Below are 15,159 nucleotides of genomic sequence, written 5' to 3' on the forward strand. Positions count from 1 at the left end.
CTGCGTGATGCCGTTAAAAGGGACACACCGGCTAACGTAGGTTGTGTACAAGTTTGTGGCCGTCGTCTTCGTGAGATGTTTAGTCTTGAAGTCAAGACGGTAATTGTTAAGCGCGGTGTAGCTACGGGGACGATACACACACCCTCGATCCCATTATGTGTGTGTGTGTTAGAGCTGCCTCGCGCTACCTACGACTGTTGCATGTATAACATCGCACTGTGACTGTTGCATGAAAGGCAGAAGAATAGGTAGCGCCATACGACTTGTCATCAAGTTTATGAGATGTTGGGTTTTTTGAACTGAAAAAAAAAACACGCTAGACTGGTACCCCGTCTTTTTTTTATATCTTTGAGGATACGCACGGGTATTGTCTTTATGTACTGCATAGACGATGTGACCTCTGACGTCACTCTGACGAAAAACCATAACATGATTCGCGCGCATACCGCCGGGCAAAACCTTTGTGGTTTGGCAGCCAGCTATAGTGTATGCAATCGTACCATAACTACGCATTTTTTTGCGTAGGTAAAAGTTAATTCATAGACGTGGGCTCAACTGCAGATCTGTGACGTCAGATGTTCAGACTAACCCAGTGGTGCAATTTGGCCCAACCATAACTCAACAAACAGTTGACGTCAGTGCCTCAATATCTGTCCAATGAAATCATATCGGGTTTGCATCACATGTTCTTCTCTGTAAAGGTTCGCCTCTAAATAAACGCCCATAGCTTAGGCTGTACAGTGAACAATGCTAAATATTCATAAGTATACATGACAACACTATGCTTAGAAGTCTAACAGCTTTTAACAGTAAAGGGACAATTATAAAATTTACTCTTGAACTTTAATCCTCTGCTCAATTGAATAATAATGGGGAGTCCTGGGCCCATCGAGTTATTCCCCCTCCAAGTCAAAACACCCCTACACCAGTGAAATAAATGTATTGAAATGAATGAAATTAATTGTCCAAACGTCCGAGCATCAATCTTGACAAAAAAACAACAACCTCAAATCATAAATACCTCAGACAGTTTCGCTATTCCTATAGGTGGAGAGCGCGTCACGAGGGGTGTTTAAACCTTTGATAATGACCAGTGTTTATAACCGGTTGAGAGCGGGACAGTTTCTTCATTCCTATTGGTCGAGAGCAACGGCTGGAACAGTTGTGCCACATCACGCGATACGCGCGACGCGCACAGCAATCTCCTTACAACGAGTTGTTTACCCGAGGGCCTTACCATTTCATAGCTGGAGGGGTGTTGTGTTGAAAGAAATCATTGAACAGTTATAATTTTTGCATTTATTTTCCCTTTTGACCAAAAAGTGTTGATGTTTTTTGACCGAAATTTATGAATGGGAATCTAAGTGTGTTGAATCGGTTTTCAAATAGTGATTTAAACCCCCGCCGGGGCCTGGTTGTTGATAACATTATCAAGAACCAGGCCTCGTTGGGTTTAAACCACTAGTTGAAAACCTCTTCACCACACATTGATTCCCTTTTTAGGAGTAGAACAAATAGTTATAGGGCATAATTTCATCCACTCCTATAAATATACCTACTTCTTTCTACAGTCTCCTGACGATGACTATATCAATACAAGCTAGTCGAAACGTTGAGAGTTCTTAAAAGAACTCACTCCGCGGTTACTAGTGGAGTTAAAAGATCATCTTTAAAGACACTGCACACTATTGGTAATTGTCAAAGACCAGTTTTCTCGTTTGTCTGTATCTCAACATATGCATAAAATAACAAACCTGTAAAAATTTGAGCTCAATCGGTCGTCGAAGTTGCAAGTTATTAAAAATGAAAGAAAAACCTTGTCACACGAAGTTATGTGCGTTTAGATGGTTGATTTTCGAGACCTCAAATTCTAAATCTGAGGTCTCGAAATCAAATTCGTGGAAATTACTTCTTTCTCGAAAATTATGGCACCTCAGAGGGAGCCGCTTCTCACAATGGTTTATACGATCAACCTCTCCCCATTACTCGTCACCAAAGTAAGGTTTTTTGCTAATAATTATTTTGAGTAATAACCAATAGTGTCCACTGCCTTTAAGCTTAAGTGCCAGCCGATTTTCTAACTTCCGCCCAGGTAGTAGTTAAAAAGCAGGACAGTTCTTTTCAAAATATTGAGAAGTCTTCCGAAAAATCCGAAAGTCTACTCCGCGGTAAAATAATAAAATTTGTATAGCAAGACAGTTCTTTAAAGAACAAAATCTACACGGCAAGTAGATATACACATGGTCATACCGCAAACCAAATATTATACATAAAGTCTAGTCTGGGGTCAATTTTATAGAGCTGCTTAAGCAAAGAAATTGCTTAAGCACGAAACTAGCTCGCTTATTTTTCACATGTTACTGGCAAACATTTCATGCCATATACATTGCTTGTGACTGGTATTTAGCTGTTTGTTTACTAGGATTTGCTGCTCTTTGCCCTCTCATTGTGATATAGAACTGCACGATCACGGTGTGTTTGCGTCCCCGAGTATAGCATTGGCCACTGTAGCGTGAAAGGTTCACCCACTACAATAATTATTACAAAATACATCAGAAGTGTAAAAAAAAAATGGCGTTCATGAAAAACGCACTGTTAGTGTGTATAACAGCAGTGTTGGTTGTGTACGTACCGTCCCTATGGACCAAGACGCCTCCTACACTCACGGCGGGAACTGTTCAGTCAGGATTCGAACCAGTGCTCAAGGTTTTCAGGTCTTTATAGCCTTTTGTTTCACTATTACCGGTTCTCTTTAGAGCCTCAAACGTTCTCCCACGATACAATTCTCAAAATCCTACTTTTTAGTCATGTTTTGGGTGATTTTGTTTGGGTTTTCTTGTTTGCTCGGTTAACTCCATTATTTTACAGAAAATGGTGATGTGGTTTGATCCACTCTTTTAATTAGTATGTATTATATTCTTTGTAAACCATCATTGATTGCAGAGAGACACCCGTACATGGAAAAAATGGCTGTTTAAGAGTCTGCACATATAAAGTTAAAGGCAATGGACACTATTGGTAATTACTCAAAATAATTATTAGCATAAAACCTTACTTGGTGACGAGTAATGGGGAGAGGTTGGTAGTATAAAACATTGTGAGAAACGGCTCCCTCTGAAGTAACGTAGTTTTTGAGAAAGAAGTAATTTTCCACGAATTTGATTTCGTGACCTCAGATTTAGAATTTGAGGTATCGAAATCAAGCATGAGAAAGCACACAGCTTCGTGTGACAAGGGTGTTTTTTCTTTCATTATTATTTCGCAACTTTGAAGACCGATTGAGCTCAAATTTTCACAGGTTTATTATTTCATGCATATAGGATGAGATAAATCAAGTGAGAAGACTGGTCTTTGAAAATTACCAATAGTGTCTACTGTCTTTAACAACAAAACATTATGAAATTTCTTAAATTTAAAACGAACCATGCTAAGTAAAGTGAAACATACAAGCTGGCAAATGCCTGGCTAACGCTATACATGAAGCCCCCAGTGTGTGTGACCTTTTGCCGATAATATTGCGCTGATTTTTGCCCACATCAAGTAAAGGATGTTAAAACACACCATCCCGGATGTGTTGACAGCTTGTTTTTACATTAACGGCAGTGCCCCTGCTCCTCTTTGCACATTTTTTTTTCAGGGACAATTTTGCCAAGGGAGTGGAGTCGCCAACAGGGGGCAGCGCATTCTCTGTTTACTACAAAGGGTCAAAGGTCATTGACCTATGGGGAGGTTACGCCGACACCGAGGCTCTAAGGCCATGGCGGGAAGATACTATGGCCATTGTTTACTCGTTGACTAAAGGTAATCAAAAATTGCATTACTAAACTAGAGCAAAGGCAATTAATGTACACCTTTGGTTTTAGAGCCGTTTGGTTGTTTTGGTCCCCAAAAAGATGTATACAAATGTCACTTTGTAAAGTTTTTAAAAAGGCGGTAGCGTGTTTCAGATTTCACCGAAACTGTGTCTCTGTGTGCATAATTCCGTGAGGGCGCCCTTTATTTAAAACTTGTCACTTTGGTTGTGTGTGATTCAGGAATGGCCGCCACTTGCATTGCTCTACTAGTGGATAGAGGTCACGTTGACTACGACAAAACCGTCGCATCTTATTGGCCAGAATTTGCTCAGAACGGCAAAGAGAACATCACAGTGCGCATGCTCCTGAATCACGAGGTATAAGTATGATTTCGTTGCGTTTCTGCCACGAAAGAAACAAATAAGCATTTATAAGAACTTTTTACCACTCTCTGTAACTGATATGCCGATGGCTGCAAAAAGGCGTACAGTGACACTCCGTGCCCAACCATTCAGATATCATAGGGAAATCTGTCAATTGGAGATTATCCCCCCCCCCCCAATGGGAAACCATGGGCTGATAGAAAGAGGGAGCTATCAGAGGATGTTTTTACGCAGATCGCCGTGATGGGGACAGAATCTGTCACACAGCCATTATTAGTAGGTTTATTTTGGTCGTAGTTAGGCCTTAATAAAGGTACACGCTTTTGAATAGAAGATTGATCAAGACACATTGAGGTTGATGTTTTGGATGTCTGGTTGTTGCATTCATTAATTGTGAGAAGTTTCGGTCGTAGTGGGCGTCTCTCTGTATTTTTTATTTCGTGCATTATTATGCCAGGGAGGATTGTCATACACAGATGGACCAATCAGCTTCGAGCAACTCGCAGACCAGGATGTACTGGGGCAGCTGTTAGCTAAAGAAGCTCCAAAGTGGGAACCAGGCAGTGCCCACGGGTACCACGGAATGACGTTTGGTCTCTACGTCAGCCAACTTCTACGGAGAGCTGATCCAAAGCACAGGACACTCGGGCAGTTCTTCAAGGAGGAAATAGCCCAAACTTTTGGTAAATGTTGGGTTTATTAATTAACAATATTAAATCTTGATTGGGGGTACCAAATATTACTTTGGGGCATGCCCGGTGGTTAATTGGGGGTTGGGGCATCCTGCGCTTGATCGCAGGGTCGGGTTCGAATGCCACTTATAGGAACAGTAGCATATAGTGTAGACTTGGTTTCAAACAGGACTGGGAAAGCCCCGAGTATACAGAGGAAAAACTTCAAGGTATTATTGATCCCGATGCTGTTATATACTTATGTATATGACGTCATAAGCTTGAACAGCGCCCCCACTGTGGGGTTAAAAGAAGAGTTATCATTGGCTGAGACTTGTGCAATAATGGGGTATGCGTCTAGAGTGCGTTGCGTCTAAAGTGCGTTTTATGCGACCCCAACCAAAGCCCAACCGACTCAACAAGTCGGTTACCGGTTGGTCTGAACAGCATCGATCTGTTTGTAAGTTAGGCCCTATCGCATTTGTATTACAAAAGCACTTTACGGTTAGTTATTAAAATCGTCTATATCTTTCCCTTTTTCAGATGTAGATTTCCACATTGGACTGCCCTTGGAGGTCTACCACCGCGTAGCTAGACGTCCGGCTGTAACAACCTTGTTGCAGACCCTATTCAAGGGTCTTACCAGCCCGTTAAACAGACAAGTCATGTGGGCCATGGCTACCGGGAAAACAGACTTCCTGAAAGTTCTCAATATAGAATCAATGACACAGGTAAACTAAACCCAATCAATTTCAAGTTGATGTAATTTCTGGTTTAATAGTAGGGGAGGTCTGCTCTACCAGCCAGGCTTCTGATGAATGATACCAAAACCTACATTTGTAAAGGGGGTAGCCCTGTTTCAGCCCACAATTATTGTAACCCACACCTTAAAGTGGCATTCAGACCTTGTGTGTCTGGCGACTTGCATAAACAACTTGTAAAAAAAATTAAAACAGAATTTAAAAAATCATAATGAAAACGATCGATTTAATGAAGCAAGGGAAGATCTGCCTGAGCAAAACAATATATACAAATTACTATTCTCAAAATAACAACCACAGGGGAAACTGACTAATTAAAAGTTACCTTTAGTATAATGTTTTTGCAAATAAAATAAGACATTATCTAATCCCGTTACAGCCCAATGATCACACAGAGTCACCATGGTCAAGTGGACTTGCAATCACAAGGTTGTTGGCTCGAATCCTACCAAGCTAACCACTGATTTCACAACGACTAGAAAAAGTGTCTTATAAACTCATATTTCTAGTAATTTCCACAATGACTGGAAAAGTGTCTGCTTGTTCTGAATCAGATTTCATGATTTAATGTGCAATTCATGACGTTAACCAATGATTGTAATACAATCACAAGGTTTTGTGGCTCGAATCCTACCAAGCTAATCGCTGATTTCACAATGACTAGAAAATGTGTCTTCTTGCACAGTTACTGAGGAATCACAATTTCTTGATTTTGTGGAATTCATAGCCGTTAAATCAATGTCTTTATGAGAGAGATTGGTTGTTGCCAGCTTGGTGTTTATATCCCCAGCGCGGGAGTTTGCCGGAGTTGTGGTGGTTAATATCATACTTTGTGTTTCATTGGAACCAGGCGGAGCACTTTTTGAATCCAGAACTCCTAGCCCTCGAGCAGCCGTCTGCATCCGGTATCGGAACGGCCCGGGCCATCGCTAAGGTGTACGGGATGATGGCAAACGGAGGAACAACCAGGGACGGTCGAAAGTTTCTCTCGGACGGTTTGATCAAGAAATTTATAGGAGAGGCTGAGAAAGTTGCCACAATGGACAGAACCATTGGGCTTGAGCTGCTCTTTAATCTTGGATTCATGATCACTGATGAAGTAAGCTTCAGAGCAAACTAAGTCCATAACAACAAAGATTCAAAACTCTGTATTCGAAATGGTGACCTCGCTTTTGTATTAAATAGGTTCACAAGAGGTGTGTTGTTGTGGTGAGATATATTTTTTTTTTGGGGGGGGGTCTAGTTTATTTTTATCATCTTCTTCTTTGCGTTTACGGTTTTATTTTTTTTTTTTATTTTTTTTTTTAAGATACATTATTTCAGCCACAAAGGTACTTTTGTCCGGACCAAGAATAATTTATACATGTTCAGTCGTTGTATTTATTTTTTGTTTTTGTTACAATAACACAAGCGTTGACATGATTTTGAATTCGTTTTGTCTTCTTGGCTTTCCAGGGGGAGCAACAATTTGGCCATCCTGGATCAGGTGGTGCGCAGGGGCGTGCCGATCCAAAATGGCGGATCGGTATGGCATACATAACGAGTTATCCGACCCCCTTCAGTATGGGAGACGACGAACGTTTCCTGACTCTTGAAAAAGCAACCTACGAGTGTGTCAAGAAGTTGGAGGCAAAGTAGATGCATCTAAAGGATGGGGAGTGGCTGAAAGAAGCTTTTGATAGTGTAGTCTTAGTGCAAGGTTTCTCGTTTAGATTTCCTGCACATTACGCTCGTTTAGATTTCCCGCACAGTGCGGTCGGGCCCGCCACGACCACCCGTATACACACGTCTTGCACCAAGACTAGATGATTGGAAACAGACAGTAATTTATTGGCCATCATAAAGCGACCATAACGAAATTGGGCTACTTTATACACTTCCGGTTTTCACTGGGGCATATTTTAGTGTTTTTGTGTGTGTTTTTTTTTTTTTTTGTTGGGGGGGGGGGTGTCCAAAAGTTTGCTATCAGTATCTAGTTTTGTTGTGTTGCACATAATGTCATTGTCTTGCACGGTTTTAATAAATAAATAAAAAATAAAAAAAAAATATTTCTTCTATGTATTTTACTAATTCGCCAATAAATCAGGCAAGCTGTTTAAAGGCACTGGACACGTTTGGTAATTATTTTATTGTCAAAGACCAGTCTTCCCACTTGGTGTATCTCACATAAGCATAAAAAACAAACCTGTGGAAATTTGAACTCAATTGGTTGTCACAGTTGCGAGAGAATAATGGAAGAAAAAGACACCCTTGTCGCACATAGTTGTGTGCTTTCAGATGCTTGAATTTGAGACCTCAGCTGAGGTGGTCTCGAATTCAATTCATATATTTTAGTGATAAATTACTTCTTTCTCAAAAACTATGTTACTTCAGAGGGTATGGTATATTTTATACCATCAACACTGAGCTCCCCATTACTCGTTACCAAGTAGGTATTTATGCTAAAGATTTGTTTGGGTAATTACCAATAGTGTGCAATGCCTTTTAAATACAGAAGCTCCATTTTGAGTCCTTGGATCCATGTTAGTTTGTTCTTGTACGTTTTTACCAAAACGATATTTATTTAAGTAGATATTTGCGACAAATCTCAGCTCTTCAACTCGAATTCGAATTTCATGGGCGTATACAAATTGACACTGCACACTTTGTAGATACCACTGGAGGGGAAAGAACAAAAATATCAAAATTTACACCTTATGGTGTTTAAATAACGCAAATTTCTGCAAACATAAGTGTTATTTTAACACCCTATTATTGTGATAGTTTTCATTGTTCTCTTGAGAGTATGTGTCAACACCCATTGTCACTTTTACTACCAGCAGTGTTGGCACTAAACACTGAACAGTATTACACATGAACTCTATTACCCAATCCTCACTGCACAACATCATCGTTGTATGTGGTGGTCTGGTCACCGCTAACTGTAGACTTAATTTCAAGTCTGAGATCGTGATATTCTCTGTATCAGCCACGAAAAAACCCTCCCAGATTAGCTATGACCACGCGCCCACGGGAGGGCGCTATTTCAGGCAATGATGGATTGGCTATCGGGTATAAGACTGAAAGACACGATTACAGACTTGAACCAAGTTTACTCGCTCACTCTTGTCTGATCATGACAATGACACCAGTCCCCACGTAAAGTACAAGGTTGAACCGTTGAGCTCACACTGCTTTGAGTCACAATACAGTAAGCTGTCGGGTAGACTAAAAGCCACGATCACAGACTTGAACCAAGTCTACGCTCACTCTTGCCTTCTATGACAATGACACCAGTCCCCCTAAAGTACAAGGTTAAATCGTTGAGCTCACACTGCTTTGAGTCACAATACAGTAAGCTGTCGGGTAGACTAAAAGCCACGACCACAGACTTGAAACAAGTCTACGCTCACTCTTGCCTTATAGTGACAATGACACCAGTCCCCATGTAAAGTAAAAGGTTGAACCGTTGAGCTCACACTGCTTTGAGTCACAATACAGTAAGCTGTCGGGTAGACTAAAAGTCACGATCACAGACTTGAACCAAGTCTACGCTCACTCTTGCCTGCTTTATGACCATGACACCAATCCCCACGTATAAAGTACAAGGTCGAACCGTTGAACACACGAGTCACAATACAGCACATGTCAACTTGTTGAACCCAAAACACTCCAGTATATTGAGCAGACGTGCCTGTGGCCGGGTACGCGGCCATAATTACCAATAACTAAATACTTCAACTGCAGGTCGACCATGGCGTTCATGAAGAGTGCATTACTCGTGTGTATCACGGCGGTCGCCGTACTATACTTGCCGATCCTGTGGACTAAACCTCTACCCGTGCTCATTTCCGGGACTACCGCACCAGGGTTCGAACCCGTACTCCAGCTTTATCGGTAACACTACTTTTTATGTTTTCACAAAATTTATGTCGGTGGGGGACGGGAGAAAACAACCACTATACATATAGTGCCTGTTTCGATTGTTAGAACTCAAAATGTTATGAACGTTTACTAAAATCGTTGATTGTACATACAATTTTACAAACGTTTCTCGTGTACATGGTGTTCAGTCAGACCATCATGTAGAGCGACATTTTGTTGTACCTCGGTAACAATTGTGAAGTTTGATTGGTTGAGAGTCAATCAAGTGATGTGATACAAAAAGTCGAGGTGATTAAGATCAACGTTCTTGTTTAAAAGTACCCAAATGTCGAGACTGGGGCTTGAACCAGAAACTATCAGAAGTCTAGGTCAGTGCGCCTGACTGCTCGACCAGGACGCGTCAACCAATTGACCTTTCTTCAAAGGCCAAACACAATATTTGATTGTAAGGTTAAGCCCGGTTCATACTTCATGAGAATGCGAATGCGAAGCGAATTTGACGTGAATTTGACGTCACAACCCTCCTTTCGTAGCAATATTCGCAAGTGATGAGTTGCCCAGAGTTCAACTGCTGCGAATTGTTCGTTGCGAATTTGTGACGTCAACATTCGTATCGCATTCGCATTCGCAGGAAGTATGAACCGGGCTTTATTCGTCAAATGGTTCTGATTGGGATTTGTACCCAAAACCACCGTCATTCCAGGCATTGCTCTCCGAACTCAGTGAGCTATGAGGCAAACAGCAATACTCCCTTATGTTTTCCCCTACGAATGACATTTGTTCATCTCGGTGTTGCATGGGTGCGCAACTGGGCATAAGTAACAAACACAATATTTTATTTGGTTGGGTGCCTAAAAGGTCGTAGCAAAAAAGAACTAAAATGAAGCAGGCGGTATTGCGCACATTAATACTTTATCCATTATCCGCCGTCTGATTGGGTGTTTCTATAAGGCTCTGATTTTCAAACTCACTGGGTTTTTTTTTGTCAGGGAGAATTTTGCAAACGGCGTGGAGTACCCGATCGGGGGTTCAGCTTTCTCGGTGTACTACAAGGGGTCAAAGGTCGTTGATATATGGGGAGGTTATGCCGATAGTGAAGCACTCCGACCATGGATGGAGAACACAATGGCCGTAGTTTTCTCAACAACCAAAGGTGAAACGAGGCAACATGCACTTACATTTAACAAAAATTTCAGTGTTAGGCACCGGACACGTGGGGCCGGCAATATTGTCAAATACCAGTATTTATGGCAAACTGTGTACACACTTCTTCTGGTAGCGCCCTCTGTTGAATCATCCTCTTTCAGCCCATGTTTATTTCCCATAGGGGACAGAATCTCTGCGGACAGAATTCCCTGAGACACCGCCTTTAATGGGACATTATGGTTTCGCAATAGATAATTATGAATGTCAGTCTTTGAAGATAGAGTTACTGTGTACCCTTATCGGAATTTTGTTGTATTGCTCTTAAACCATTTTGATGTATAGACTTGCTTTTTTAACGTATATCATTTTATGTGTATTTATGTCTATGCTTGTTTGCCTTTTTAAATTGTTTAGTGATTTCAATTACCTTCTGTGCTTTTTTATATGCCCCTCTTGCCTTTATGTATTTTTAGGGTTTTAGGAGACATACGCCTTTTGGCGACAGTTATTTGTTTAACTTTTATGCTCTCCTTGGCACCCCACTGTTGTTTTACTTTGTTTTCTTAAATATTTTTAATGTGTGTACATGTGCTTGTAAATGTGATTGCCCGAATAAATATTATTATTATTATTATTACCCGCGTAAAACATTGTTGCATTTTTCAAACTCGATAGAATCCAAATAAAAAATGTATTCAATTGTACGGTTGTTCTTGTCATTCAGGAGTCGCTGCCACATGCATGGCTCTCCTTGTAGACAGAGGACAACTCGACTACGACAGGACCGTCGCATCTTATTGGCCAGAATTTGCACAGGAGGGCAAAGAAAACATCACTGTGCGCATGCTCCTTAGTCACGAGGTATTTAATCTACAATATTCGGACCTCTGGAGGGGAACTGGAGAAGAGAAAGGGAAGCAATTTGATTGAAATCGAGTGTTTTTGTCCTAAAGTAAAGTACAATACAAGTCAAACAGTAGCATAGACCCTGTGTGTATTATAGGCATTTACTACATGACGTCAAAATGCACGCAATTCCGTGTGGTGCTACTGAATGAACAGACGTAAGAGAAAGTTTTACTATAATTGATCAGTATACGTTATGTATGGTCGCCTTTAACTTCTGTAAACATTTCTGGTCACCTTAAACTTTTGTTAATATGTCTGGTCGCCTTTAACTGTTGTTATGTTTGGTCGCCTTTAACCTTTAATGGGAAGGTACACATTTGGTAATTACTCAAAACAAATATTAACTTAAAAACTGAGTTGGTAACAAGTTTTTGAGAAGGTTATTTCTCACTAAAATAAATTATTAAAAGACTTCTATAGCTAGAAGTCTTTTATTCCTATCTGAAAGCACACAAGTTCGTCCAACAGGGGTGTTTTTTCTTTCATCATTTTCTCGCAACTTCGATGAACAAAAATATTGAGCCAAAATTTTCACAGGCTTGTTATTTTATGGTTATGATGGGATACACCAAGTGAGAAGACTGGTCTTTGACAATTAACAAACGTGTCCAGCGCCTTTAAGTTATTTTAATTCGTCAAAATAAATCATATCATGTTTAGGCTGGGCTTCCATACACAAGTAAAGTCATCACACAGGAAATACTAGGAGACCAAGAAGCCTTGAGTCAGGTTCTAGCAGAGAGTCCTCCCGTTTGGGAACCAGGCACCGCCCACGGATACCACACCCTGACGTTTGGTCTCTACGCTAGCCAGTTACTACGACGAGCTGATCCAAAACACAGAACGCTGGGGAAGTTCTTCAAGGAAGAAATCGCTGAGCCCTTCGGTAACTATGTGTTTATTTAGCACAACGACAGTGCTGGTGTTGGTTTTTCCACATTCGTTGGGTTTGGGTGCTGTTTCCCACCACATTAGTTGGGTTGGAGAGCATTCCACGTGAACAAGTCTTGTAACGCACATTCACCAACCTTGAACACTCAGCATGAACAGTATAGGCCTACTTTTAATATTGGCTTCTTAAAGCGTGCATATTATTTGACACTCAGTGACGCTCAAGGCTTTTCAGCTTCCAGTGTGTTCCTGATCCTGCAACGTATATGGGACTACGTTTCCTTAGCACTGTGCGTAGTGCTGTGACGCAATATGCAGACAATCAAACCAGGACACTGGGGTGAACCCCTTTCTCTTTTCGATATAAACTGCACTGGGTTATTTTACGTTCGTTACATCACAACACACGGGACACACAGCTTTATCTGCAAGACGCAGCAATAATGGCTGAAGTTTTGGGGTTAAGGTCACGAACCCACACTCTGCTGAAACAGAAACACCAGAGCATGAGTCCGCTGCTCTAATATCCGCTCGGCCACGTCACGCGTGTAATATCACTTTAGACCAATCAGAACACAGAATCCGTCACTGTATCTAAAGTTTTAACCAATGAAATCAATGAGCCTGTAAGACCGGTGCATTACTTTATTATTGCGGATAGAGACGGGACAGCTCTGTGGGTAACATAGCTTTGTAGTGAGTTAGATTTGTTCTTGATTCCCAACAGGTATCGACTTCTTCATCGGAACACCTTTCGAATCGTTCTACCGAGTGGGGCGTCTTACTGGTGACATCAGTGGTGTAGTGGCCACACTTCTCAAAGGCATGGGCGATCCACTAAATAGAGAAATCGTGTATGCAATGATCATGGGAACAAATAAAGACCTCGCCACCTCATTTGAAAGATTTTCTCTAAACGCGGTAATCATTACAATTTCATTGTTTTCAATATTTCAATTTATGCTTATACTTGGCATGATGATAATTTAGCACCTCGATCCCACACCTCGATCGATCCCATGCAATGCGAAAACTGGGGTAAGTATTGTTTAAAGCTTTGCGTGCGACGTGTGGAGAAGATAATAGTGTTGAGTGTATGTATCCTTCAAAACCGCACGGTGATACAGAAGCAAGACAGAAGAGAACGTTTTACTATTGATTATTACTTTATGACTGTTCATCTTAAACTTGTAAGTTATTTGTATTGACAAAATAAATCATATTCTGTGCCTGATATCAGAGCGATGTGCAGCAAAATTACAGCGAGTGCCTTTTGCTTCAGAAGAATTATTTAAATTTGAAAACTCAAATTGTATTGTGAAGTTCATGTCACCATCGCGTTATATGTACACTTTTCATTATTCAATTTATCAGATGGAAAACTACCGACGAGCGGAGGTACTTGCTCTCGAAAACCCATCAGCTGGAGGTGTGGGAACCGCCCGTGGTATTGCGAAACTATTCGGCATTTTAGCAAACGGAGGCCAGACTATTGGAGGTCAAAGGTTGCTCTCAGAAGACGTCATCAGTAAATTTATAGGCGAATCGAAAGCGCCCTCTTTGGACAGGACCGTCGGAATACAGACTGCTGTCAACCTCGGATACACCATAACGAAAAGTGACGTAAGTTTATAATACTAAAATATATACCGAAAAAATGTATCCCCAGCACTTTTATTGAATAGATCTTTTCACAATAAGTTATTCTGATGACGTCATCGTTTCTTTTCTAGGGGGTGGAACAGTTTGGACATCCCGGGTCCGGTGGAATGCAAGGACGTGCTGATCCACAGCGTAAGCTCAGCTTTGGTTACGTGTCAAGTTATCACTCCCCATTTGGACTAGGGAATGACCAACGGTTTTTGACCCTGCAGAAAGCTACATACGAGTGTGTACAACAAATTGAGGGGCAGTAGCGAAAACGTCATTGAACATTCGATGTACAAATTGTGGTAGTAAATAATCTTCGAGGTCAGTCCAGTAAACACAAGTCGGCGCAAAAAGGGAGACGTTGAGGCCACCAAAGTAGCCTTAAAATCTAGCGTCACGATGCTCGTCAATAACGCCAGACACCAGTCTTGAGCGAATGTCCGAAATGTACCTTTTAACTCGCATCCAGTCACCATGGAGATTCACAGTCAAATCCCACGTACATATACAATAAAACAACCGTACATACACGTAGATAACAACATCACAAACATTATGCACGCTGTATGCATACGACCGAAAGTGCAGCCAAACATCGGACCGATCAAAACGCAGATATGGAAACCTTACGTCACTGCACGTTTATCCAATGAAATCAATGCATCTGATGAAGTCACTGGGTCTGTAAAACCAGTGCGGATAAAGACTAGGGACCAGTCTACCATCGAAGTTGAACCTCCCTGGACTTTTGAGAATGTTCAAACACAAACCCCTGTTAGAATGTGTACTTCTTTACTTTTAATTATCACAAGTCATTTTTTAAAATAAGTCTTGATATAGGTTTCTTGTAAACAGTCTTTGTAGAATGACTGACTTTTCGAACAGTAAAGAGTTTCAATCAACTACGAAATTTGTGTTTGTTTTTTATTTCATTTGTTTTATTAGTCCTTTAAAGACAGTGGACACTATTGGTAATTGTCAAAGACTAGCCTTCACAGTTGGTGTATGTCAACATATGCATAAAATAACTAACCTGTGAAAATTTGAGCTCAATCGGTCATCGAAGTTGCGAGATAATAATGAAAGAAAA

The 15,159-nt window shown here is 41.0% G+C and overlaps 2 protein-coding genes across 2 annotated transcripts; both read left to right on the forward strand.

Annotated features, from left to right (window-relative positions):
• Positions 1-2,437: 2,437 nt before the first annotated feature.
• LOC139950539 (beta-lactamase domain-containing protein 2-like) lies at positions 2,438-8,141 on the forward strand. Its single transcript, XM_071949277.1, has 7 exons — positions 2,438-2,714; positions 3,638-3,801; positions 4,035-4,171; positions 4,635-4,860; positions 5,392-5,579; positions 6,460-6,708; positions 7,065-8,141. The coding sequence occupies exons 1-7, from the start codon at positions 2,572-2,574 to the stop codon at positions 7,245-7,247; spliced, it is 1,290 nt and encodes a 429-aa protein (XP_071805378.1). The 5' UTR covers positions 2,438-2,571; the 3' UTR covers positions 7,248-8,141.
• A 1,023-nt stretch (positions 8,142-9,164) lies between these two features.
• LOC139950529 (beta-lactamase domain-containing protein 2-like) lies at positions 9,165-14,974 on the forward strand. The gene is made up of 7 exons (XM_071949260.1): positions 9,165-9,485; positions 10,463-10,626; positions 11,344-11,480; positions 12,189-12,414; positions 13,147-13,340; positions 13,794-14,042; positions 14,153-14,974. The coding sequence occupies exons 1-7, from the start codon at positions 9,343-9,345 to the stop codon at positions 14,333-14,335; spliced, it is 1,296 nt and encodes a 431-aa protein (XP_071805361.1). The 5' UTR covers positions 9,165-9,342; the 3' UTR covers positions 14,336-14,974.
• The last annotated feature ends 185 nt before the right edge of the window (positions 14,975-15,159 follow it).

This window comes from Asterias amurensis, chromosome 18 (genome assembly GCF_032118995.1).
Source record: "Asterias amurensis chromosome 18, ASM3211899v1".
Classification (NCBI taxonomy): domain Eukaryota; kingdom Metazoa; phylum Echinodermata; class Asteroidea; order Forcipulatida; family Asteriidae; genus Asterias; species Asterias amurensis.